At 47.6% G+C, this 26,877-nt stretch overlaps 2 protein-coding genes and 1 pseudogene across 2 annotated transcripts in view; 2 read left to right on the top strand and 1 right to left on the bottom strand.

The window, feature by feature from the left end:
• The window catches only part of Slc25a48 (solute carrier family 25 member 48), a 33,920-nt gene extending 27,322 nt beyond the window's left edge, over positions 1-6,598 (top strand). The window contains exons 7-8 of the mRNA XM_005355265.2: positions 4,548-4,677; positions 5,920-6,598. Coding sequence (XP_005355322.1) covers positions 4,548-4,670 — 123 coding nt within the window. The 3' untranslated portion in view covers positions 4,671-4,677; positions 5,920-6,598. The remainder of the gene's footprint in view (positions 1-4,547; positions 4,678-5,919) is intronic.
• Positions 6,599-12,008: 5,410 nt separating this feature from the next.
• On the bottom strand, positions 12,009-14,836 carry Il9 (interleukin 9). Its single transcript, XM_005355267.1, has 5 exons — positions 14,714-14,836; positions 14,574-14,609; positions 14,456-14,488; positions 13,216-13,347; positions 12,009-12,125 (listed from the first exon to the last, which is right to left on the bottom strand). Exons 1-5 carry the CDS (start codon positions 14,834-14,836, stop codon positions 12,009-12,011), a joined length of 441 nt encoding a protein of 146 aa, XP_005355324.1.
• Positions 14,837-15,502: 666 nt separating this feature from the next.
• On the top strand, positions 15,503-15,712 carry LOC101983443 (annotated as a pseudogene).
• The last annotated feature ends 11,165 nt before the right edge of the window (positions 15,713-26,877 follow it).

The raw sequence follows: 26,877 nt of genomic DNA on the forward strand, positions 1-26,877 counted from the left end.
ATGTGTCTTCTGCATTGCTGCCTCAGTGGTCTCCAGACACTGGAAATTACAGTTTTGTGCATGGAAGTGAGGGCCATCTGAACTTGTGACCTCTTGTCTGGCCTGTGGCTTGTATTGTTGCTTACTTTCTGTTGGACAAGTGCCCCTTGTCCTCCAGTGCTGTCTTCATTTTGCTATTATTTACTTATTTATTAAATTAATTAACCATTTTTTTGTGCACCATCTTTAACTGCTGGCTGTATTTTACTTTGCAGTCTGTGGACTAGGCAGATCATCTTCCTCCTCTGAAACTCTCTAGACTGTACCATGGGGTAGCTATAGTCTAGCAAGGGGATCTCCTCTATATGTCGGCAGCATAGGAAGCAAGCACAGCACCGAGACCTGGCAGAACCAACTGAGGCTCTCTGCCCTGTGAATGTCCCTTTATTGTAGGCCCCAGGGCTAGGTCAGTTTCTGTTTTCACTGTGTGTACAGGCGGGGCTGGGGGCACATTTGAGGGCTGGTGCCTCTGGAGTCAAGGAGGGGGTTATCTGATACCCTCGAGCTGGAGTTACAGGGAGTTGGGAACCACTTGACGAGGGTGCTGGGAATTGAACTCTGGTCTTCTGGAAGAGCAGCAAATGCTCTTACCCACTGAGCTAGCTCAGCTTGGCTCTCTAACCTTGCTGGCTCAGTTTTTAAACAGTAGTCTTCTCAAGATAATACCCAGCCACTGCCCTTTGAGCTATATTACCATGTCAGAAATGGAATTTCTCTCCACAGCTAACCAGAGGAACCACTGCCTTGCCCAAACCTGCAGCTGGGGTTTGAGGCTTGTGTTTGCAGAGGCATGCTCCCAGGAGGTCTGCCTGCCTCTCACCTCACTCACCTTTTGAATGTACCTACTGCTTCACTGTCCCTGTCGTGGGGCTGCAAGACTAAAGTTCCTTTTCTGGTTCTTGTTCTGTCTTTTTCTCCACTGTTTCCAGGTAACCTTTCACCCCATTTGTGAATTTTCAACGTTCTTCCTCTTTTCTGCTTGGCATCTTTTCTTGCCTATTCTTTCTCCTTCATGAGGACACAGAGGCAGCTGCTAGCCCAAACCTCACCCTGAAGCTCCCAAACGCTGTTTTTCCTGAGGTAGTTTGATTAATGCATGCTCCCACAGGGCCTGTGTCTGTGGCCATGTATTGCTTCTCCCCCAAACCCTGCCAGTTGGTTCCGCCCATCCCTCCATGCCTGGCACACCTTTTCCCAGTGGCTACTGTATATACAGGTGTTTCTCACAGAGCACCATGGGCCATAGAGCTTTCTCTACTGCCTCCTCTCTCTTAGAGAAGTTGCCTGTTCTGTCTCCTCCTTTGATCAAGGAAAGATCCAGAACTTTGACTGAGCCAGAGGTGAGCTAGCATGCTGTATAAAAGGATGCAGGATCCGGGGGACACCCCACCATCTAGAGGGAGACCAACATTAAAGGCAGGGCTGTCAGAATCAACATCACATCCAGCTCTTAGCTGTAAAGAGTTAGTTGCCAATCAAATTTGGCAAACTGTCCTGGAGAAAATGCCTGAGGGTTTTCTTTTCACAAGTCCACTGTTAATTTGCCTAATTATAGAAGACTGGGCTAGGTCAGGTGCAATTTTAGGAGTCAGGAACAGAGCAGTAAGTAAAGAGGGAAACCCTACTCGGACAGATCTGGCAGTGGACCAGGATACATGCGTTGAAATACCAGAGTCAAGAGGAGGGGGCAGCCTGGGCCCTGAGCAGACCACAGCTGGAATGCTGCACCCCACCCCAGGCACTTCCAACCAATTAAAACACTGCTGGCACCCAGCACACACGTGGGAAGGCTGGGCATTGGCATCTGTCCAGGATGCGGTTCAGAAGAACTCTTCTTTCTTTAGGGATGGATACATCCGGAGCTTTGTTGTCATCATTATTTTAATTCTTGTTTTATTTAACAGGAGCCACTGACAGAGGGTACAACTCAGGCACAAACTTAATTTTTGTTTGTTTGTTTATTTTTAGAGGCAGGGTTTCTCTGTGTAACAGCCTTGGCTGTCCTGGAACTTGCTTTGTAGACCAGGCTGGCCTTGAACTCACAGGGATCCACCTGCTTCTGCCTCCCAAGTGCTGGGATTAAAGGTGTGCACCACCTTGACCAGCTTTGGTTTTTGTTTTGTTTGTTTTTCAGAAGACAAATATCTTGTGTTTTCACCAGCAGTTACAGGGCCCAAAGAGATTCATTTAGGAGGCTATCTTTTTATTTGAGATTTATTTTGAGATTTTGATATAATTAAAGAGAAATCTGTAGAGGCAAACAAATTGCTGATATCAGTTCCCCTACCCCATTGCTATGCTCCGTAGAAACAAAGACTTGGGAACAGCAAGACTGGGCAGTTGCTTTCTCGGCTTCAGCAGTGTCTGTCTGCAGTGCATATTCAGAGATGGGTTTTATTTGCTTTGTGTGGTGCCGAGAATTGGGCTTCAGCACAGTGCTCAGGGGCTGAACCACTCCACCAGCCCTGTGACCAGGGGTAATCGTGTACTAGCTGATGAAAAGGTCGGTGATCTGTGAGAGCAGGATGCTTCCAGACATCAGGACCCATGCTTTAGTGCCCTGCCTGTCACCCCATCCTTTCCGAAACAGCTACCAATATGGGTCTCTTGTGATATAATCCCCCAAATGCACAGCACACTTGCAAACATGCGAGCGAGTGGATGTCTGTGTGCGCTCACGTGTGTGGATATTTCATATTGGTAGAACAGTATTGCACAAACAATACCCCATGGGTTGTCTTGAACTTTGTAACCACAAGTGCCTTCATCTAAGACCAATAGCAACTGCAGTCCCCATGACGTGGGCTCTGCTTGCTGGAGAATAACTTCCTGCATACTCTGTCTGCATGCCCACACCCCTATGTTTCCATGGAAGGGAACTCGGTTATAATAAGAACTCAGAAAGGGCTCGTGGCCCTGGAGAAAGGTTGATTTGGTCTTCATAACTCAAGGGTTGCTGGGAGAGGTCACACTCAGAAGCTCATGGTTCAGGAATCCACCACCAAAGCAGTGCTGGTCACCCGTGCTTTGGTCCTTGCCTCTGCCCACTCTGAGGGTTGTCTTGGGCACCGTGGGCTGTGGTTCCTGAGCACCATGGGCTGTGGTTTCTGAAAGGAGTTTTAAAATCCTCAAATGAGGAGGCTGGAGTTGAGCCTTGGGTTCCTGGTGGTGCAACGAGGCTGGCTCAGGGCTGGACAGGCACATTTGTGGTAGTCAGGCTTCCTGACGGACTGGTCAATTGCCTGGTGGTCTCCCCCTTTAGGGTTCTGTAGTCCTAACTCTGTTTGAACCCCAAAAGCAGCCACCACCAGAGCTCCCTCGGCACAGGCTACTCTCTTGTTCATTGACTCGCTCGTCCTTCATGGACTCATTAGACAAACAGTTATAGAAGGACTGCTCAGGTCTAAGTAACTGTGAGTGCTGAGACAGGGGTCGGGAGTGGGGGTGGGGGGGAACTACACCCTCAGACTCTGCTTCTTGTCCTCTCGGGTACTAATAAGTCATGGCCCATGGGGAACGATGAGGGCTTGGGGGTGATTAGGAAGGTACTCTTGTCCATTCTGGGGTGGCCTGCAAGCACATCTGGAGAGCATTCAAAGTGGAGGGGCCCAGAGATGGCCCAGGGAGACAGAGATGGCCCAGGGCAGGCAGAACACAAGACTTGGCTGGAGGCTCATCACAGGCTGGTGAGGAGTGTAGACATATCCCAGGTAGTAGGGAGCTATGGAGGATTTATAAGGAGGGTCTTGGCCCGAAAGTTCTCAACCTTGTTTGATGGGGCAGAAGGCTGCGTTCCAGGCAGGGCCCTCCTGGCGCTGCCTTGGAGTAGAGTCAAGTCAAGGTTACAGGGAGTCTGGGAACCCAGCATGGAATTTTCCCCTTGGAGCTGGATTCAGTTCCTGGCCATTACTCAGTCACTCCGGGTGAGCCTGAGGAATTCCAATACGGTTAGGCATTAAAGAGGAGCGCTGATATTACCCAGAGCCCATGTGGGGCTATCTGAGCGACTCCAGCATTTGTTCCATCTGCTCCTCTGCTAGGCCCAGTTGTGTCTTGTGGCTGCCACTGTCCCCTGAGACTAGACACATGCACAGGCTGGCTGCCTCTTTCTGAAAACGTCACACTCTGTTTTAAACTGTGAGATGCTTTTTAAACTGTGAGATGCTTCTGTGTGAGAGACAGTTCATATGCCTGACAGCTCTGAGGTCATGCTTGGGGAAGGGTTTACCTTTTGATTGTATGCAATTTCCACAGAACACCTTAAGGGGCAGCTCCCTAACCCAGGGCTCCCTAGACCCCTTTCTGTTCCCGTCATTGCCCGCTAATATTGCCATCGTTCTAGAGGGCACTCATCTCATCTAGGAGGTCCTGTGCTCCCCAACTGGCACCAAGCACAAAGATGTGGGGAGCAAGGGGCACCTGAGAGCCATGTCATGGCCTTGCCCAGAAACAGCAGGCAAAACACAGCTGACGGGTTTAGCCCTGGAATAACTAACTCCTTCCCAAAGGTGTTTTTCAGGGGCCTCCCTGTGAACGCCTTACGCGGCTTCCCCACGAGCGCGGCCCTGTTCCTTGGGTATGAGTTCTCCCTGAAGGCACTCCGAGGAGACCACACTGTGACAAGCCCTTGAATGTAAGGTGAGTGTGGTTTCTCCCAGCTAAGGGCGAAGCTGGGACTCCATTCTCCCTCACGAAACTGTCTTGAGCTTCTGAAATACCCTCTGTCCCCTGTGGAAAGTCCAGGAGTAGAGGGGTCTGCCTTCTCCCGTCACCTTGCCATTCTGAAGCAGCCATGGTTGACAGTGGCACGCTGGGTCTCTGGTGACCGAACTGGGCCCAGCTCAACATCCACAGCCGGTTCACCTGCACTCTCTTCCACTCACAGCTCCCACAGTCCCTGGAGAGAAGCCTTCCTTAAAACGTAGTGATCCCTGGTCTGAGGACACTGTGGCCACCCCGTGCCTACAGTGGGCCAGCTCCCCACTTCCTGCTAACGTGCTCTTGCGCAAAGCTCCAGAGGGCAGGCCACTCCTTGCCTCCTGCAGTCAGAGTCCTCTTTCCTGTCTCACTGCGGAAGGGTCAGTGTAGCATAGCGCTGCGCATCTTGCTCAAGGGCTCTCAGGGGCTCTCTACTTCACATCACCCGAGAGTCGGTCTTTGGTGCCGCCTCCTCCTCCAGCACCGACCCCCCCCAACCTGAACACTCTACCTCCTCTCTCCTGGGGTCTGTAATCCTACTGTGCCTCGAGCCAACTCCCCCTTGATCTTGATGTCATCAGCTCTTTGTCCTCCAGTCCTAGTTGCTGGTCTCCTCCAGACAAACAGCTTGATTTCTTAGTTGAGATGTGGCCTGCCTACTGCCTGCTGGCCCCCTCCATCCTTCCCAGTGGGGGTCCTCTGCACAGCAGCTCCCTTCCCTCCACCCCTTTCCTGATGGTATCTCAGTCCTGTCCACGGATGAAGAATGGCTGACCTCCACTGTCCCTCTCTCCTGTTGCTGCTCCTCACTTGCAAGCTCAGACGATAGGAAGGGGTCAATTGTTGGACTTTCTCATCAACCAGGAAGCCATTTCACTAGGCCTCTTCTTGCAAACTCGCTTGACAATTCTCCCAGGGAAGATGGCCATCATCAGGGAAGCCTAGAAGCCCAACTACTGCCCTCCAACCCATGCCGCAGGGACTGCTGGGAAGCACAGACAGCATGCCGTGTCCTAGATGGACGCAGAGAGAGCCATCAGTCAGGCTGACCACAGTGAACCCTGAAACTGGCTGCAGTGTTTCGGTGATTACTACTCCATCTCTCCATGTGGGTTGTCTGAGCCTAGATCCTGCTGGCCACAACTCAAAAGAGGATCCTTTACATCCCTTCTCCCTTCCCAGGGCAGACCAGGCTTCATCCTACTGCAGGTTGGTGCTGACAATACCTGTAGAACCAGCATCAGTGAGTTGTTGAATGAAAGAAGACCCAGCCATCCCAGTTCTGTGCCAGGTGGGCCACAGCCATCCTACTGAGCTCAGAGTCACTTCCTTCAGGATTACAGGCTCTCCGTTTCTCTCTCCAGCCCAGAGTTCTGGTAGGAAGCAGCAGACCATGGACCAAACAATCACCATCTTTCTTTCCGCTTGGGATTAGAACCTGTGAAAATCTGGGGCAAAGCATCTGTGCCCCTGGATGTTGAAAACTCCGCCAAGATGTGGCTCCATGATTCCAAATAAAAGCACCGAATGCCCTTTGGGTTATTTCTGTGTCACATGCCTCTACCTGGCTTCTACCTTGGTCACCCTCGTCTCTGCTCAGGTTAGGTCTGTGGAAATGTTGCCAGCCCAGAGAGAAACCAGCTCTGTACAGTCTTGTAGCGGAACTAAGTAGGTGGTATCATTTTCTCCTGGGTCTTTGAGGTGTGCAGGGGGGCACAGTGGCTGGAAAGAATCACGTAGGGCTGAGAAATCCAAAGGTTCTCAAGCCTGAGCAGTAGTGTGTGTTGGTGTCATGGATGGCAGATGGCAGCCCAGGCTTGCAGGAGGTGGGTGCTCTCTGGACCTGACTTTTATATGGAAACCAAATAAAATGCGCATGGCGTCTACACCCTGCCTTCCCGTGTGATTTTTATGCTCCTGTTTCCTCTCCTATTGGAACCGTATGGGAGAGTGCGTTGCTGTTATATGGCATGTGTTCATGACGTCACTTTCCGTACCGTCCCAATAGTGGTCACACCTACTCCACTACATCTCAGGGCATGGCTGAATGTGACCTCAGAATTGTCCAACACTGTCACCTGGGCATCAGCCAAGAAGAAATGCCATGTACGGTGATCTTAAACCCCAGCAAGGGACCTTGTTCTCACAGTCATATAAAAAAACTAAGGATCTTCCTTGGTTTCTCTTATGCACCGTCCCCTCCCACCTCTGTGAGATCTGAATTAAATTCCTGAAAGCTCTGACCCGACAGAGCCAGCACCAGGCCACTGCTGCCCCCCAGAGGCCGACTGGTCATTCTTCCCAGTGTAGCTCACTGGTGCTCCCCTCACACCCTTACGGTGCTCTCCTCCATCTCCATCCTCCACAGCTTCCGGGGCTGCAAAGTCCTCGAGACAGCCTTGAGCCCAAGGCTATGGGGCCTCTGGCCACTTAGTCATTACACGTTCGTTGTGCACCTGCCTTGTGGAGGAACTGTCTCCAGGGTTGAGTACGGAGGAGCCCCAGCAGTACCTTCATGCTAATTTATTAGACCCTTGCAGAAACAGGCTGGATCCCTCCCCTCCTCAGCATCATGAGCAGGTACTGAGGATGCCAGGGAGGAGATGCTCCTGGCCTGTTAGATGATACTGATGTGAACCCAGGGTACTTCTTTCATCACATCCTAGGGCGTGTCGAGTAGGTATGCCCTAGTGCCTGCCTTGGCTCCGCAGTCAGACTGGATGAGGTAGCCTGTAGGGTCTCCCACCGTGTGCTCCTGACTGGGCTGTTGACTCCTCTGTAGTGAATGAATTGGGGGCAGCTGGAGACCCTTCTGCTTGTCTGTGATGTCACCTGCTGTGTAGCCTTTGAAAGACCCCATATACACATGAGAAAACCAGAGTGGAAAGGAAGGTATCTTAGGATCATACAAAGATAATTTTGGTTTTGTGGGTCACCTTGAGGACAGACGCTCAACAAGAAACACCGGTTCTCAAAGGCCTCTTTGGCTGATATACCACAGAATTGCCACTTGGTGGCAGCAGAGGTCAACTAAACCCCTAGAGGCATCTGCTAGATGGTGACCTAGGTCTTCCTGCCTCTCTGTTCTCCATGCCGCTGGATGCTGTCTTTTCCCTGGATTCCAGCGTCAGTGGCTATCTGAATAATCTCAACAGATTCTGCCTGTTTGGGCCTCAGTTTTCCTCATCTGCAAATGCCCACACAATTTTCTTTCACTTGCTGTCCAAATCGTCAGTAAGAACTAAGGACAGAAGTTGTTTTGGGAACTGTAGAGTGTCCTGTGTACAGGTTGGAAGACTGTGCTCTCTCTCTGTGTGTGTGTGTGTGTGTGTGTGTGTGTGTGTGTGTGTGTGTGTTTCTGTCTGCCTTCCTCTCTGAATCTAAGCTGTTTAGCTTTTGTTGGGAGGTTGACAAAGAGTGGCTGCATCTGTGTTCCCTGAGCCTGAACTGTGTAAAACCCTGAGAGTCATAACTGCTCCTTTGTGCCTTCAAGTGAATGTCTCCTAAGAATTGCTCCAATAATCCTCTCTGCTAAGCTCATGTCAAAGAAGATTCCAGAAGCATGTGACCCAGCAGAGGAATCCAGGGAGCCAGACATCCAGAGAAGTAAGGCTTCTGGCCTCTGGCTGAGCATAGAGAGCCCACTTGGCTCAGTTCCCCTGAGCATGAAGCGGGGCCAAACTAGGTTTGGTTCCCCAAGTTCTAAGAACCATCACCCTATACGCCTGCCTCAGTACGTCACACTCCACAGCATTTTGATGATGCCGAGCTGGCACCTGCATGCTTATTCTGACTGTTGAGTTGTCAAACCGCGTCCTCAGGTGTGCGGGATGCAGGTTCACATCCTCAGGTGTGCGGGATGCAGGTTCACATCCACAGGAGTGCAGGATGTGGGTAGAACTTGTCCCCCTCCCCCCAGTCTCCATTCTACCCTATAGCTGGGGAAAACGGGGTTTTTGTCACTTCTGTGGAAAATTTACGAGTTCTGAGTGAAATGTTCAATTCAAGACGGTTTCCTTCTTCCCTGGGGGACACTTGGGGCTCTGGGATTGGGATGCAGGGAGGATTCTCTAGGTGGTCTCTGTTTTATTCTTTGGGTTCCTAGAACACATCTGCTGGCGACTTGGCCACCTGTGCAGGGCAGCAGTCTCATCCACTTGAACAGTGTGCCTCTGAGCCTCAACTCTCCCATCCGTACAGTGAGGATAATCATACACAGCCGTTAGTGAATTCTTCATGGGGTCAGTGGGAGGCTCCAACTCACTCTTCCACAGACCGCACTTAGTGCTGCCTGATGCCCAGAAAAATCTGTTTCTTCTCCTTTCTCCGAGGTGCTCCTTGATAGAGCCCAGCTGTCCTGGGACTGCCTATCTCACTCCAGGTGAGCCCTCCTCAGAGTCTGCCTGCAGGAGTGAGCCCTTATCTTACACAACTTCACAGACAAGCCAAGGGAAAGCACCCAGCTGGCAGGTGGTTTTGATGTGGCGACAGGTTTCAGTTTGTATTGCTCAGTTCCTCTCCTCTAGCAGTAGCTTGTGTCGTCGTTGGGAGACCATTCCCAACCCCTGGCATCCTCCCTTGCCTGCGCTCCTGCTGAGGTGAGGGCCGACTGCAAAACAGAAAGTAGTGTGACTCAGAAAGCCCAGGTGCAGGGGAAGCCACCAGGGTTGCCATGTAGCCAGCAGCCAGCCAGGGAGCTGCAGAAGCCTCCTCTGTTCCTCCTGGAGACGACCCAGAGCCAGGCAGGATGGAAGTGAGCCCCAAGCTGAAGCAAAGCTGTTTTGTTCATGCAGGTCCCCAATCCCTTATCACTGCCCTGAAACCCAAACAGCTCAGCCAACTCAGGGTTGTGACTCATTTGGCTGTAAACCTTGACCGCTCTGTGTGAATGTTCTCTGGTTTCGCTGCAGAATATTGATGCATTTAATCACAGAATTTTGCTCCAGGCCCTGCTAGGGGTGTTACATAATGTGGCCCATGAATCGTGCATTAGCTTTTGAAAGGACTAAAATGCTTGAAATCTGAACCCCGCCTGACCCTTGCTTTCTGCATAAGTGGGTGCACACTGGGGCTGTGGTGACCCATTTGACCCTCAGGCTGTGGTCAGAGGATGAAGCGTGGAAATCTTACCCAGAGAGAAGAACAGAACAGGGCAGGCAGAGCGACGGGTTGACAAACAGAGCCAGCTGGATGTGACTCTCTGCTCTAAGTTTTCACCAGCTGAGGGAACTTGAGAATCTCCAACCTAGAAAGCTTCCATGTTCATGCTTATAAAAAAAGAAATACTAGTGTCTACTCCCCACCAATCCTGGGTGATTAAATAAAGTTCTCCCTCCCGGTCCAATCAGAGACAATGCCCCACGTGAAGTGCTCGACACTAATGACCGTTTCCAGTGTGTGGCTCACTGGACCTCCTCAGCATTTCCTGTGGGTCACACTTTGGTAAATTTGGAAGGGGTGGGGAAAGGCTTTGGGGGAGCCACAGGCCAGACAGCAGGCATGACACATACTCAGACATGCTCCCTCTTCAATGCCCTGTGTGGAGGCAGGAACCTAGTTCTGGAAGCTTCACGCATGAGGACTGAACCCAGGGTTCCCACATACCTCCATATCAGTAGGTGGGGGAGGAGAGGACCATTCTGTCTGTCAAAGACTTTCACCCTGTCCTTGATCCTGTGTCCGCCAGTTCTTCAAACAAGCCTGAAGTCTTTTCCATCCCAGGTAGGCAGGTAGCATAAACTGACCCTTGACCTGACTAGGGGTGTTGCAAAGATACCCATAGAATGTTCTGGGTCCAGTCTATCCACCAGGCATGGATACTCCTCTGACTCAGTGGTGCCCTTGCATCTGGAGAGCCACCATTCAGACCGTATGCACATGGCACCTGCTCCATGAGCTCCATGCTACTATAGGAGTGGACAAACTGGGTCCCTGGAGAGAGAGGCAGGCACTGGGTGGGGTAGGTAGAGGGTCAGGGTGAGGGGCGTGGCTACACCCACACTCTACCAGCCATGCAGTGTGGTTTGAGGCTCTCTGGGGTTTGCCCATTAGGGTTTGCTGCCTGACACGTGGTGGGGGCTCCCTGAACAGCTCTGGGTAAACAGACCATGTGGATCCCGCACGTCTTTCCCTCAAGCTCCACCCTGAAGTCCACGCTCTGTGACTCAAATCCAGGCCTGCTGCCAGCCCTTTGCATTCTTATATAAGCCACACCCACGTTATGTGTGTGTGCGCATGTGGGCATGTGCACATGGGTGGAGGCTATGTAGGTGTGCGCATGTGGGTGTGTACACATGAGTGGGGGCTATGTATGTGTGCGCATGTGGGCGTGTGCACAGGAGTACAGACGATGTATGTGTGGGCATGTGGACGTGTGCACAGGAGTACAGACGATGTATGTGTGGGCATGTGGACGTGTGCACAGGAGTACAGACGATGTATGTGTGGGCATGTGGACGTGTGCATATAAGTGGAGGCTATGTGTGGGCGTGTGCACGAGTGGAGGCTATGTATGTGTGTGCATGTGGATGTGTACACATGAGTGGGGGCTATGTAGGTGTGTGCATGTGGGCGTGTGCACAGGAGTGGAGACTGTAGGTGTGTGCATGCGGGTGTGTACACATGAGTGGAGGCTGTGTGTGTGTATGTGGACAAGTACACATGAGTGGAGATGCTCTTGGAGGGCAGAGGCATCAGATCCCTTAGAGCTAGAGAGACAGATGGCTGTGAGCCTCCTGACAAGGGTGCTGGGAACTGAACTCCGCTTCTGGATGAGCAGCAAGGACCAGGAACCACTGCTACACATTTCCAGCCCCCACACCCGCATTGGCAAGGGCTCTCCAAACAATGACCCTTCCCACTTTGGGTAATGTGGAAGTGCCCTGTGCTTCCCCCGGGCAGCTCTTGGCCTCTACTGCTGTCCCCTGTCACACTGTCCCGCATGGCTGCTCACCTACGGACCAGTCAAGGCTCAAGCCTCGAGTTCTGAGCTCAGACTTATGAACCTGCTTATTACTGGGTCTTTGATCCATCCCACCTATGACAACGTTCGAAGCTCTGTTTGTTCCGAGCAGCAGGAACGAATAAGGAAGGAGACAGCACCTGGAGGCAGCTTGTATTTCTCCTTCCCCGTGGATCTTTATTCCAGAAGCAAACGTGGAACAAAAGAGCACAACTGGCTGATCTAGAAGAGCTGAGTTTATTTCTTTATTATAATAATTAAAAAGGAAAGGCTTTATAAATTCAATAAATAGAATAAATAATGTTCATCATCACGCTTGTTTCCGCCTTAGCACCCCTGCCTTCTGGAACGTCGCCTGGAGACTCTTCAAAAATGACAGCGTGTTGCCTGCTGTGGTCTGGTTGCATGGATTTTCGCAGGAGAAAAACTGCGGAGATGGACAAGGGCAAGATAGAGTGAGCAACTGCAGTGTACACCTAGAAACCGCAGGACCATCGTCCCCAAGCAACTGCAGTGTACACCTAGAAACCGCAGGACCATCGTCCCCAAGCCTTGGGAACAGGCTGATGGGCAGGAGAGAGAGGAGTGAGATGTAGGGAAAATAGAAAGGTGATCCTGGACAGACTATGTAGGGGGTTAATCTGGGGTCAGGAGTCTGTATGCCTCTCTCTCTCTCTCTCTCTCTCTCTCTCACACACACACACACACACACACACACACACACACACACACACACACAAGTGGCCTTAAATGTAATTAGGGAAAAAATCTTTTCTCGGGATTCTTTAAGGACTAATATCTTTATACTTTTTATCTCCTTCCCCTACATCCTTCCAAGACCACTTTATTACACAGTAGTTCTGAGTGAGACTTTGGGTTCACATAGACCAGAGTTTAAGTCCCAACTTAGCCTCTTATTAAATACAAATCTCATCAGAAAAATAACTTTCCTGGGTATTACTGTCCTCCTTTAGCAGGGGTGACAGAGTTAAAGCTGGTCTCTAAGGCAGATGCTCAGCCTGACAGTGCAGGTGGCGCAGCCAGGACAGCTGCCACAGTGGGGCATGGATACATGACCAGCCTGGCCAACCACAGCACTTCATACTGCTGGTGCTGTTCTCCTATGAACACCAAGGCCCAGGGAGAAAGGACGGTGGCCCGTGTTGATAGGCTGCGGGGGAGGTGTCAAGTGCCTACCTAGACCTTGGTGTCTTTTTACAAACCCTTTGGGCCATCAACAAGCAAACAGAAACGCTGACTTAGAGGTTGCTGCATCCTAGGTTAGTCCATGGAGTCTTGGCCCAGTGCTGTGTGGGCCATAGTCTGACTCTCTGGAGTGCAGCTTTTGGTTACAGCAGGGTGAATTCCAGGGCTGCCGACTCTAACTACCGGCCTTTTTATTGGCTCAGAGATGAGCGGACGGCTTTTCTCTGTTGCAGCTCTGACCCCAAGGCTCCACTTCTTTGATGCCAGCATTCACTCTGAAACCAGTTGTCACACACAAACACAGAACTCACCGGACACTTGTTGCTCTTTAGGCTTTCAACTGTCTTTTTCAACCGAATGGAAAAAACTGAGAGATTTGTCTTCTGTGTGGCATTGGTCACCTGTGACACTCCCTCCAGGAAGCACGGTGTGGTACAATCATCCTGGTAAATGAGAAGGACTTGTGAAAAGGGCTCATGAGAACTCTCTGGGTCACCCTTGAGAAGGAATCGCCAAGAGAACTTTAAAGAGCAACTTAATTTAGCCAGGGTCACCCAGACTCTTGCTATTTTTGCATCTGTTCCTTGACACTCTAGGAAATGGTGTTAAATAGTTTAAGGTGAGCCGTTTTCGCAGCGACACTCAGAAGGAGATTCTATCCAGGAAACATGGGCCTGCTGCCCCACAAAGGCAGCCCGGCATTTTCCTTGCACCTGCTCACTCTGTCCAGGCTGGTGGCTGCAAGTTTGAAAGGACAAAAAAGGAAAAGCCTTTCTCACATCAGCTGAGACAGGCCATTGGCTAGGGCTTGTGTTTCCTAAAATCCTGCCCTGAGAAAGGAGAGGATAGGTGGACCCTTCTCTAACCACATCAGCTTCTCCCAGGTCCGGCTTGCAGGCTGAGCCCTGTAGTGGCCGCAGCTCTGGCTGACTGTGCTCTCATCCTAACAGAGAGCTAGAGTGGGACCCGAGCCTCCCTGCTCCATCCTCACTGTCACACTGCTAGCTGCTCTCTCGGGGGGGTGGGGGGGTCCATTTAGTCCCCAGCACCAAACTTGGATACTGTCCTCCCAGAGGATGGTTGGAGCCATTTGTCAGTCATTGAAAACCAGCAGGAAGATAGAGGAAGAGGAAGAGGTGAGGGCAGGGAAGAGGAGAAGGAGAAAGGAGAGGTGTGAGTGACATCTGGACAGTCAATGCCTGATGCTGCTGTTTTGTTCCACAAACCTGGAGCCATCAGCAGACGAATCAGAGAGCAATAGCCATTGTTTTCACTTTGTACATGGTCATTTATCCCAAAAGATAGTCAATAATTTTTAGACTCTGAAAAATATCCAAATTTCTCAAGGGCCATGGTGCTAACTTAAACATATAGATATAGATACATACATACATACATTCAGACAGACAGATAGATAGATAAAGTTTTAAAGGTCTATACTATAACAGTTACATTTAGGTAATAATTTAAAATTTAGAATGTCAAGTAAATTGTGTTATTTTTCTTCAAGGCTTGAACAGCGACCCAGTGCTCTTTTTTAGCTGTACTTACCGATGGGATGGGAAGACACAAGCAGCTGGTCACCTGCAAGAAAGAAATTACAGCATGAGCACTCCAACTGTGAACTTTAAGACAGGTTTGGAAGGCTCTTAAGAAATCAGTCACTCACGTTGGTGTTGCAGCTGCATTTTGAGGCAGGGTCATCCTGCAGCAGGCAAAGAGAAGATAACCAGAGTGAGTAGAGAGCCCTCCTCTCCCTCCAGGGATGGCTCACACAGCGGCCAGCTCTCCCCAGCCCCAGAAATCTACCTTCAGATTCTGGATAAGTGACTCGGTGTCTTTGATCCCAAAGATTGTACTGCATTTCCAGTGCAGCCCAGAGCCCACAGCACTGAAGAGCAGGGCAGAGGCAAGGATGGAGGCCACGAACATCTTGGCAGGAGTCTGGAGCTCAACCTACTGGCACCTCCAGGCTAGCTGTATTTAAAGCTCTTCAAACAGGGAAAAACCCTGACATCAAACTGATACCCAGTGCCCACTTTTTCTCTGTAAGTTGAGGCCGATTGATATTGAAAACCAATCAGTCTGAGTCACTTGACAAAGGCTGCCTTGTGCCAGGAAATACTGTTCCTCAGAAAGGATGCTTTTCAAATAGTTGGGTTCTGAAACGCTGAAGGAAAAGTTAAAGATCTGCCCCCACCCCCTTGAAAGGCAGGAATTCTGGTTGTGAGAATCAGGGCGCTTTCCATGAAAGCCTTGATCTGTGTTTCCCCCTTCTCATCAGTGGAAATGCTGACAGACACTCACAGTATTTTAATGAAGGGGTCACGCTGGGGATATCAGGGGAAAGCAGGGCACCCCTCTCACTTATTGGGGTTTTCCTCTGACCATTGTAGCCTCAGTTTACTATGCTTGACTGCTAGATGCTCAGAGCATCTCAGGCCTCTGCAAGTGGCGCGTGTGAGGAGCTGCTCCCTGTAAGCACAGGAATGCTGGAACTGTTCTTACTGACCTTAGCCTCGAGGGTCCCTGGACTCTACAGACCCTGTGCAGCACTGGGTAGCATCAGGTTCGAAATACAAACCAAAGCCCTTTTGGCTCGTCGGCCGTCAGTGAGGCAACATGGGTCACCAGCAGCTCTACTGGAGTCACCCGCGGAAGTTAGGCCAGGGATCCCGCTCCTGCTGCGTCTGCTCAAACCGCCGCGGTCTGATCCAGAAATACGGGCTGAACATGGGCCGCCAGTGTTTCCGGCAGTACGCGAAGGACGTCGGCTTCATTAAATTGGACTAAGTGACCTTGAATGGATTCTTCAAGACTCTACCCAGTGGAAAAGATGAATGCCAGTCTCTGTACATAATAAAACAAAGTGAAGACCTTCAAAAAAGAAAAAAATACAAACCACAAACCAAGACAGTACTAAAACAGGGCCCTAGAGTACTTACAACCTATCGGTCTCCATCCTAGGTACTTTATGGTAAATTAAGCCATCAGGTGAGATGGGTATTAACTTGCCATCCTCATTTCTACCTCTTAAGCCACTATATACATCTTAGCTGCCAGGTTTCCTAGTGCAGCTTTGTCCTTCAACCTCTAACACGGTTGTTCTCATCACCGTGACTGGAGAGCAGACTCTCTGTGGTCCACTGGTATAAATACTACAGTTATCCTCAGTATTTTACACACGGGGAAACACAGGCACAGAGAAGCAAGTAATTTCCCCAAAGTCACACAACTAGGAATATGGAGAAAGTCCTAAGTACAGGTATTTTGGGGGGTGCAACCAGCTCTTCATCTCCCTGTTAACCAAGGCAACCAGCTTTTCGGCTCTTTGTCACTTGCCTATATTTGGAGGCTTTTTATAAAAATACTTATTTATTTTGATTTTATACATGTAAATGTTTTGTGTTCATGTATAAGTTCACCACGTGTGTGCAGTTCTCATGGAGGTCAAAGAGAGCATTGGCTCTCCTGGAATCAGAGTTATAGATGGTTGTGAGCTGCCATGTGGGTGCTGGGCATCAAACCTAGGTCCTCTGCAAGAGCAGCCAGTGTTCTTAACCTCTGCGTCATCTCTCCAGCCCCACCTTAGGAGCCTTTGGGTTCCTCACTTCAGTGAACTCTAACTTCCTACTGATAGGCTGTATTATTCTTGGACTCCCTCCCTCTGTCTGACTGTGTCTTCGTACTTACTACCTAACGTCTTACAATCTCTCTTTTCCTCTCCCTCTCCTATATCCTAGGGATTATTCCACTTTCATCTACTGTGAGAACAGTAGTTTTGCTTTCCACATGTGAGAGATCCTTGCTTAGAAAGGACATGGCTTGTGGCTTATTTCACCATAATGTCTTCCAGGTATGTCCATCCTGCCACAGATGACAGGATTTCAGTTTTATGGTAGAACCATGCTCCATTGCACGTGCACACACGACATACTTTCTTCTGTCTGTCATAGACTTGTAAGTTGATCCTGCATTTGAACTGGTATCATAGTGGCACACTCTGCCTGCAGTGAGCATAGTGCCACACTCTGAGCTGGTGTCATAGTCCACACTCTGAGTGGTGTCATAGTGCCACACTCTGCCTGCAGCATGCTGCCAGTCTTTTCCTCTAAGCTGGTGCCACACTCTGCTAAATCGCTGGAGTCTCTGGATAATCTGATTTTCCTTTCTGAAACCTTGACACTAAGAAGTCTGCACTGATCTACACTCCACCTGCAGTGCTGAGTCCCATCCTGCTCTCACCTGTCCACATTGGCTGTTTTTTATAATAGTGATTTTGAATTAGGTATCAGTAATAGGAAACAAAGAAATCAAATTATTTGCTTCAAAATGGCATAATATATAGATTTTTTTAAAAAAAAAAAAAACAGCTTCTTCAAACGCTACCAAAAGACACAGATAAGGGAATTCAGTAAAACTGAAGGATATAAAATCCTTCATAATCCAACATAGAAGCCAGCTGTATTGTACACACTAGTAATGAACTTACTCAAAAGACATGAGTCGATGCTGTTAGCACGCTATAAACAAGAGCAGCAGCATTGAAGCTGAAGAAGACAAGATAAATGCCCTGGGATAAGTCAGGTGTGGAAGAGCAAGCCCATAGCCCCAGCTACTCAGGATGCTGAGGCAGCAAGTTTGATCAAACCTGGGGATTCAAGGTCAGCAGCAAACCAACCAACCAACCCAAAATGCCTAGAAATAAATTTAAGCAAAGAAGTGACAAGTCCTATATCAAAATTACAAAACACTGACAAAAAAAAACCTGAAGATCCTATGTGTACATACAAGGGAAAGACCATGTATGCTTGTGGACTATGAGAATTACTATATTTAGAATGTCTATACTACCCTAAGTAGCTTATAGATTCCATGAGATTTCCACCCGAATACCAATGGCATTCTTATAGAAATAGGAAAAATAAGTTCTATGTTTACTAATGCTTAGCGATTACTGACCAAATGACTAATACATTTGCTTCTGTTAAGACTCATTAGACATATGCATTATTAGAAATAACCAGCACACCGTACCCAGCAGATGATCATTTAATGTTGTAAGCGGCTGAATATGAATGCATTTGAGGAACGAGTGGGGTACTGAGCAATCCTTGTGCTCTGAGCCCTTGCTGCAGGGCTTGCTCTCATCGAGGCTGCTCAAGGAAGGGCCGTGGGACTGGGACTCCCATTCTGTAAAGTGCCACCCCGGCCTCAGCACACACACACTCAGCTCTGAAGGAGGAGCAGGCCCACGAGGGAAGCCCTGCAGTTGAACACCATCGAAACAGCAGGCACTGTCCAAGCCCTGTGCGACTTTTGAAGCTTGACTTCTAGGATTTTCTCAGCATCAAAATTCAAGTATGCAAATAACAGGCAGGAAACACGCCCAACTCGAGAATGACTCACTGACATTAGCTACCAGGGAGGCTGGGGAGCAAAACGCAGGCCAAGATCCAACACAGATAACACCTTCAGCAATAAGTGACGGGAGACAATAATCAACCATTTATTTTGTTCCAAAGATAAAGCTTAGCATACTTATTGTGTGATTAAAAAGCTCGTGTGTCATGGATTGTTTCTCAAGGAATACAACAAAATGGTTATTTGTTCTAGGAAAACACAACACAAAATGACCAAAAAATTTTCTTGTTTTAAAATAACAAAATTTCCAAGCCAAAAAAAAAAACAAAAAAAATCCACATTTTACTTTAAGCAGTAAAGAGATAACAAGTTCCTAGAATCTTTTAACACTAATTTCTTCACCAAATAGAAATTTCTAGGTCAATATTTCTTATCAGTTATGATAGGGGTAAGGTTCCTCTGGATGCATTTTCCCCCTGAAGAGGTTGATTTTTTTAATTGGACACCATTGATCACTGACTGCCCCAGAATCTCCCCTAAGCACCTTCTTCTTTTTCTGACCCAGGGACATGTAACATTCTTCCCTGTTTACCTGTTCTCCCTAGCCTGAGACCCAGGGTCCATCCTCCCCTCCTCACTCCCTACCGCTGTCTAATAACCCCAGCTTACCTTTGGAAATGGGGCTCCCACAGCCTAAGTCAGCATAGTCTGTCTCTACTTGAAACTTGCCCCATTTCTCAGACACTGTAGGGACCCCCTTGGCTCTGGCCGATTTATTGCCATCCATGTGGCTCATAGAAGAACTGATGACTCTTGTAGTCACTGAAAATCTTAGAATCACTCAAATCTTTCATTGTATAAAGTTATATAGAGCACCATTCCGTACTGGATCATACTACGGTTTCTCAACCATTTAAAACTCTGTTTTTATCTGGAAAATCAGATATATTTATATGGAATTAGATGCTGAGGTGTTGAGCGCCCTGTCTTAGCCAGAGAATCTGCAGCTTGAATGGAATGTAGCAACTCCCAAAGCTTGTGTGCTTGTGGACAATGCCAGGATTCAATCCCCGTTTCTGTTGACCCATTCCACACAACCCATATCCCAAGACTGCTTAATGTCATCAAAAAAGTAGTGTGTCCCTTTAGGACAGAGGTAGCTTTCGCTGTTGACATCACAGAACCTGGAGTCACTCAAAAGGGAAGCCTCTGGGTATGACTTGGGGGGATTATCTAGGCTAATTGAGATGAGAGGACTCACCTCATTCCTCTTGAGGAGGTTGAGGGGTCCTTCCAGAGGACCAGATTCCCAGCACCCACAACCGTCTGTAACTTCAATCCCAGGGGATCTGAGGCCTTTTTCTGAGGCCTGGCTTCTTTTGGCACCAGTCATGAAAGTGGTGTACAGCCATACATGTAGGCAAAACCCATACATTTAAAATAAATAAATAAATATGAAAAATGTTTTTTAAAAACTGAGCTGAGCACAAGGAGCCATCACTTGTGACTTCCAGACTTCAGGCTCAGTGTGGCCCACTGGCTTCTTCTTCCTGCCACCATGCCACTCCCATCAGGATGGAATTTATCCCCTGCCCCCCGGAAGGCAAAACAAACCTTTTCTTCTTTACCGTGTTTTGTCACAGTGAGGTAGAGATTAATTGTGTCGCTGTCCCAAAGCTGTCATCACAACATCCTAGCAACTTAAGGAAAGATAGATTGATTTCAGCTCACAGTTTGAGGTTACAGTCCCTTAAGGTGGGGAAGGCACAGGGCAGGAACAGTGACTGGACACATTGTATCAGTGACTGAACACATTGTCTCAGTGATTGAACACATTGTATCAGTGACTAGACTATCAGGTGCTGAACACATTGTATCAGTGACTGGACACATTGTATCAGTGGCTGAAAACAATGAGTCAGTGACTGGACACACAGTATCAGTGACCGAACACATTGTATTGGTGACTGGATACATTGTATCAGTGACTGCCCATACCAGTGACTTAACACATTGTATCAGTGACTGGAAACATTGTATCCACAGTCAGAAGGTAGTGAGCCATGTCTGTTAGTGCCCACCTAGCTCTCTTTTTATTTAGCCCAGGATCTGAGCCTAGAGAATGGTGCCACTCACATTTAGGGTGGGCATTCCCATGTTAGATAATGCAATCTAAAAACTCCCTCATAGATGTCTAGAGATTTGTTGAGGTGAATCTAAATCCCATCAAGTTGAAAATCAATATGGATGATCGCAGGTCTGTTTCCAGACTGTAGTCTGTTCTAGTGAAATGTCTGTTCACACAGGTGTTTCCAAGATTTTATTTCTTTAACCTACTAAACGTCTTAACAGATGATAGAGAACACATGCCTACCCTTTTATTTCAGTTCTAAGGACCCAGCATAGGTCCTCTCACATGGTGAGCTAGTTAGTATATTCCCAGCACTTACCATTCATTCTTACAGAACAGTTTAGATTATTGTAAACATATCTAAATTGTCCTTAAGATCTTGCTGATGAGCCCTCTACTAAACACTAAGTTTTATAGACTTTCTCTTTTATTTCATACAAGTTCCATGCATTTTTATGAAATTTCTTTCTAGGTTCACCTATTTATTCAACAGTATTTTTTGAGGATTTATATCCTGATCGTTGTTCTGGTCTCCAGTGATAAAGAAGTGAACGAGAACCAAATTCCTGGTCTGGAGCCTACATTTTAGAAAGTACAAAAAGACAATGAGAAACAAGTAAAAATAAAAATACTGGCGCTGTGTTAGTGGTGAGATGCACCGAGGAAGACAAACGCCAGCAAGGAGGCAGGGGATAGGGAGGAGAGCAGAGCTACACAATAGCTCTGGCCTGTTGTGGAGCCAGTGAAAGCCTCTCCAGTGATGGTGATTTGGACAGAGGCTCAAAGAAAGCAAGTGGGTGAGTCACACAGACAGCTGTGGAAGAGCATTTTTGGCAGGGGAAAAGGATGGGAAGCACAATGGCCTCATGGCTCCAGTGCCTACCATGCAAGAGGGACAGACAACAAGGTAGCTAGTGTTTCTACGGGTTGTTGCAAAGGGTTAGAGAAGTTATGGTCCAAGGCAAAAAGACAAATCTCAGAAAGCCCTGCAGGTGGTGAGGGTGGACTCCACACTCAACTCTGAGGAGGCTGAGAAAGACATGAACTGGTCTGATCTTAGGAAGGCTCCTCTGGCTGTTACATGGAGAATAGCTGGGATGAGAGACACAAGGACAGAAGACCAGATCCTTTACAGGTCACAAGTCTTCCTTCCAGTGTATGTCTTCCAACTGGTTATTACTGATGTTTTAATGCAGCAGTTAGTTTTTGCTGTGTAACAAGCAACCTCAATGCTTCACTAGCTTCTAATAATGTTCATTAATTTTGCACACACCTAGAGGCTCAGCTGGGTTTTCCTAGAAGGATCTGTTGAACTTACGTGAACTTGAATGATGTACTTGCCGCTCATATACCTGAGACTAACTGGGTAACCCAGATATATTTTTCATATATATATGGAAGTATACCAAGCTCAAGGCCAAGGGTCATACATGCTCTGTTCTAATCACATCTGCCAATATCGCAGAATTGTGGCGAACTTCTCGACCAGCGAGAAAGAACAACCACCACACGAGGATTCTTCTCAGATCACGCTTTAATTGGAGTGCTCTTGGTTGAAGGAGCATGAAGTGAGAGGCGCCAAGAGCACTAAGGCAGCTGCTTATCTAGGGAATTGGCACACGGGTCACCCTGTGATTGGCTGCCAGCATCAGCTGACATCAGACTGCATCGGGATAGGCCCAGGGACCCTTATCCATCGCGCATGAGGGAAGCAGGAGACACGCAGCTCTCAAAGGCATAGCCAAATATGGAGTTGTTTATAACCAACAAGACAGGATGTCAGTGCCATCTTGTAATGGTGATCTTGTCCGGCTCGCTACACAGAATCAAAGCAAGTCATATGACTGATCAGTGACTGAAGGAGGCCATTTGGTTCACTGCTCAGAACTCTGGAAGATGACACAGCCAAAAAACCAGGGGTCTGGAGAGAACTGAGTAGTCAGAGCCAAATGCAACCCACCATAATAGAAACTTATTAGCACATTACCTTCTACCCATCAGCTCCCCACTTCTTAATTTTTTGACATTAGTTTTTCTAGAAAATGACCTGGGATTTGTTGAAAATCAAAATTAAAATATTATATACTATATCCAATTTTCTCTTGAGTAAAACTTTGTAAAACATCTATATTTTGTTCTTTACAGACATTCCAGTTCTTTTTAATTTCCTAACTTTTAAAAGTCTTCTTAATTTTCACTGTAGACCTGCGTAAGAGTGATTACTAATAGCAATGAAACATAGTCAAGATTAGGCCATCTTGAATTTTCCCCTACTAAGGAAATTAATCCAATACTCTTCTCTTTGTTTTTGTTTTCCAACACAGGGTTCCCCATGTGTAGCTTTGGAGCCTGTCCTGGAACTCACCCTTAGACCAGGCTGACCTTGAACTCATAGAGATCACCACCTGCTTCTGCCACTTGAGTGCTGGGATTAAAGGCATGTGCCACCACCACCCAGCTAATCCAATTCTTTACAATTTAGCCTCAGTCAAATTTTTAGGATAATGGCAGGAAGCAGTCACATTCTTTGCCAGAATTCACAAGTATGATCTCTAGGCCCTATTGCTAATATCCTTTCCCTCTGAAGCCTGTTGAGCTGTGTCTCCACAGTCTGCATTGCTCTCAGTAGTACCATCCTCCAAGATCCCACTAGGATGGCCCATCAAGCCCTTCTCCCAGCATTTGCTGTTCTAATCCAAAGTGCCAATAGCTTCCACATGAAAAATGGCAACTTGTTATAGCAGTGGCCTACCCTGGCGCCAACTTTTGTCTAAATTTCCTTTCTTAGGTACTTTTTTATTGTTGTGATAAGATACCATGACCAAGGCAACTTACAGAAGAAGAGGTTTATTTGGGGACTGGCAGTTTCAGAGGGTTACACTCTATGAACATCGTGACAGGAGTGTGACGTCACACAGGCAGACACAGCTCTGTAGTGGTAGCTTAGAGCTCACAGCTCGATAGGCAAACATGAAGCAGAGAAGCATAAAGAATGATGTGAGGGGCTCAGTGGTTAAGAGCATTGCCTGCTCTTCCAAAGGTCCTGAGTTCAATTCCCAGCAACCACATGGTGGCGCACAACCATCTGTAATGAGGTTTGGTGCCCTCTTCTGGCCTGCAGACACACACACAGACAGAATATTGTATACATATTAAATAAATAAATAAAATGTCTTCTTTAAAAAAAAAAAAGAATGATGTGAATCTTTTAAAGCCACAAACGCCAGTGACACACCTCTCCCAACAAAGCCACACCTCCTAATCCTTCTCAAACAGTTCCACCAGTTGGGGACCAAGTATTCAAACAGATGACGCTGGGGGCATTCTCATTCAAACCAGCACACTAAGTTGGCATTATATAACCTTATTTATTCTCTATTTGATTTAGATATATTTTCTCACTTCTTTCCTAGCTCTGTGAGGTGCACACCGGTTTTATCTTCCACACAAATAGATCTACAATTGCTGATCTTTTGACAGGTTTAAAACACATTGTTCTGCTGAATCCCCATAGCACCCTGGGAGGTACCATAAGGGGTCTTTAAAGCATGGTACTGATGGTATAGATCTGAGCCAGAGAACCTCTGCCACTTGTATATCTGTGACTTTATGCATGTGGAGGGGGTGATTGTAAAATCTGTATTACATGGTGTTCCCGTTGAGCCCGATCATAGAGAGAGGATCAGTGAATTTGTACATATGAAGTCGCTACAACAGTGAGGGACTCACTCACCATCATGGAAGTGGCTGAAGTATCACACAGTGTCACATAGTATCATCAGTGAATTTGTACATATGAAGTCGCTACAACAGTGAGGGACTCACTCACCATCATGGAAGTGGCTGATGCCCTTGTCTGAAGATGAGGAAATGGGGGCTTGAAAGGCCCAGTGCCTTGTACAAGCTCACACAGCTGCTCTCAGAACACAACCTACAGCATCTTGTGAAATTCGTCTTGGAGGTCACTCGGTCACACTCTTTTTGAGATTAATTTACTTGTGCGTGTGTTTGGGTGTATATATATATGTGTGTGTGTGTGTGTATGTATGTATATATATATATATATATATATGCAGGAGATCAGAAGAGGGTATCAGGTCCCTGCCAGACATGGATATTGGGAACCAAACTCTACTCATGCAGAAGAGCGGCAGGTACTCTTATCCACTGAGCCGCTCTAGCCCCTCTATAGAATGTTTAAAGTCTCTGTCTTCGGTTCCATCTTCCCTTTGGTGAAGCTATTGTTGTTTCCTCTCTGCAGGAAACCCCTTAGTTCTTTCTATCTGCATGACCTTCTCTATGGAAACTCAGAAACTGTACCAGGAAGTGTTCAGCTATGGCTGTCCTTGCCTATTTCTGACCAGCATGAGGTTGGCTCATTTAATCTTGAGATCGCATTCTCTACTTTAATATTTTAAAAAAAAACTTTTAGTTCTTTGACGTCATAGGTACATATTGTCAGTGCTTTCAGTCCTGATGCGCCTTGGTTGCTCAGCTGAGGTGGTCCTGCTGTTTCTCTATGGCGAGGCGAATCATTTCCCTCCTCTCACCATAAGATGCTCTTTGGAAGAAAGCCACTGCACACTGGGTGTACTTGGGCAGACACCAGCTGCCCCCTGCCTCTCGATGTCATCACAAATGGTTTAAAATGCTTACACGTGGGCGTTTGGTCTCCCAGTACTTAGTGCCCATATAGATTTGTGGGTATGCTGCCTTCCATCTTATAATCTGATGATGCTTTACTTATCGCTCACATCACCCCAAGTTTGACCACCAAGAGCCTGATGAGGTTGTCTTCTGTGTGTCCTTTGAGTTCATCAACATGGCTTTTTAAATTTAGTAATCCTTCCCCTTCTCCTCCCTCTTCTCATCTTTTCCTCTCTTCCCTTTTTCCCTTCCCCTTCCCTTCATTTCTTCCTCCCTCTATTTTTCCTCCTTTACCCCTCTCAACTATGAAGTATTTGATTGCATGGTGTGACGATGTGTCTCTTCCTTGCCTTCCTAAGGCACCTTCTGATGGTTTAATAAAGAGCTGAATGGCCAATAGCTAAGCAGGAGAGGAAAGGGAGGACTTCTGGGCAGAGAGAGGAACTCTGGGAAGAATATGAGGTGAGTGATTCACCAGCCAGAAGCCAAGGAAGTTGGATGTAAGGTTTTGAGGAGAGGTAATGAGCCATGTAGCAGAACACAGATTAATTTAAATGGGTTAATTTAATTTTTAAGAGATACTTGGGAACAAGCCTAAGTGAAGGCCAAGCTTTCATAATTAATAGGTCTCTGTATGATTATTTGGGAGCTGGTGGTCCAAAGAAAGACCTGCTACCCCTCCCTTTTTCTCTCTTTCTTTTGCCATGATACTCCAGGCTCATATTGTCTATTTTTTTTTGGCCCCAGTTCTAGAAGCTTCCATGTCTCTAAGGAATTCTAGTTCCATTTACAAGGAAATGGTATTAGACACCAAGACAACTCCAGGCATGCTCACTGCTATTAGTGTCCCACTGAGACTTGTCTTTGGTGACTGTAGAACATGGTTTCCTTTCTCTGACAACCTGCCCTCACCTTATTGATGCAAAGTAATGGTGAGAATTACAATTAGCTAGGAAAGAGATAAGAACTGCTCTTTCAGAAGAGCCATCTACTGAGAGTCATTTGCATTGAATGGGCCTTTTAAACTGCTGAGTATTCTACACCTCTGGTAATGTTTAGCTCTGTTAATGCAAATGGGTTTTTGCTCAGAAAGATAATAAAATCAGTATTAGTGGTTGAGATAACTTCCAATTGGGAATTGTGTGAGTCAAAATAATTTCTCTCTGTCCTTAACAAGGAGAGAGAATAATTTACATGTATACTTTAACCGCCCCCCCCCTTTATTTGGAGAGGGCTGTGCATGCACTGGAAGGTGGAACTCAGAGACAAAACTTACGTTAGTTGATTCTCTACTTCCATCCTATGGGCTCTGGGACTGAACCCAAGTCTTCAGTCTCGGGGCCCCCAGGTATACCTTAGCAGTTTAGAGACTGAGGATGGGGGCATAAGATATGAGAATTACTTGTGTGGATGTCACCCGCTCCTGTAGACGCTGAAGGCTGTTTGACGCAGCAACTCTCACAGGCGGTATCTCGGTCATCACTGATCTCAGGAACTCTTTCTTTTCCCACAGGACTGCCTCTGCCCTTTGATGCCGTAAGGACACAACTTAAGAGCAAGGTTCATGGTCCTACTCTGCTCAGTCTCCAGCATCTTCTTTGGGTACTTGAGGTAGAAGATCTAAAAACACTGAATTTTGTTTCTGCTCCTCACTCCCTCGTGACCTGATAGTGTTGTTCAAACCCTGGCATTCTGAAGATGGCTCAGGTTTGGCTCTTATCCCACCCTATACTGGTGAGACCATGACAAGTTATTTGTGGCTATGTACCAAATCACTTCAAAACTAGAGGTTTAAAACAACACCTGCTTACTGCCACATAGTATCACACAG

The sequence above is a fragment of the Microtus ochrogaster genome, chromosome 16 (genome assembly GCF_000317375.1).
Source record: "Microtus ochrogaster isolate Prairie Vole_2 chromosome 16, MicOch1.0, whole genome shotgun sequence".
NCBI classification, from domain to species: Eukaryota; Metazoa; Chordata; class Mammalia; order Rodentia; family Cricetidae; genus Microtus; species Microtus ochrogaster.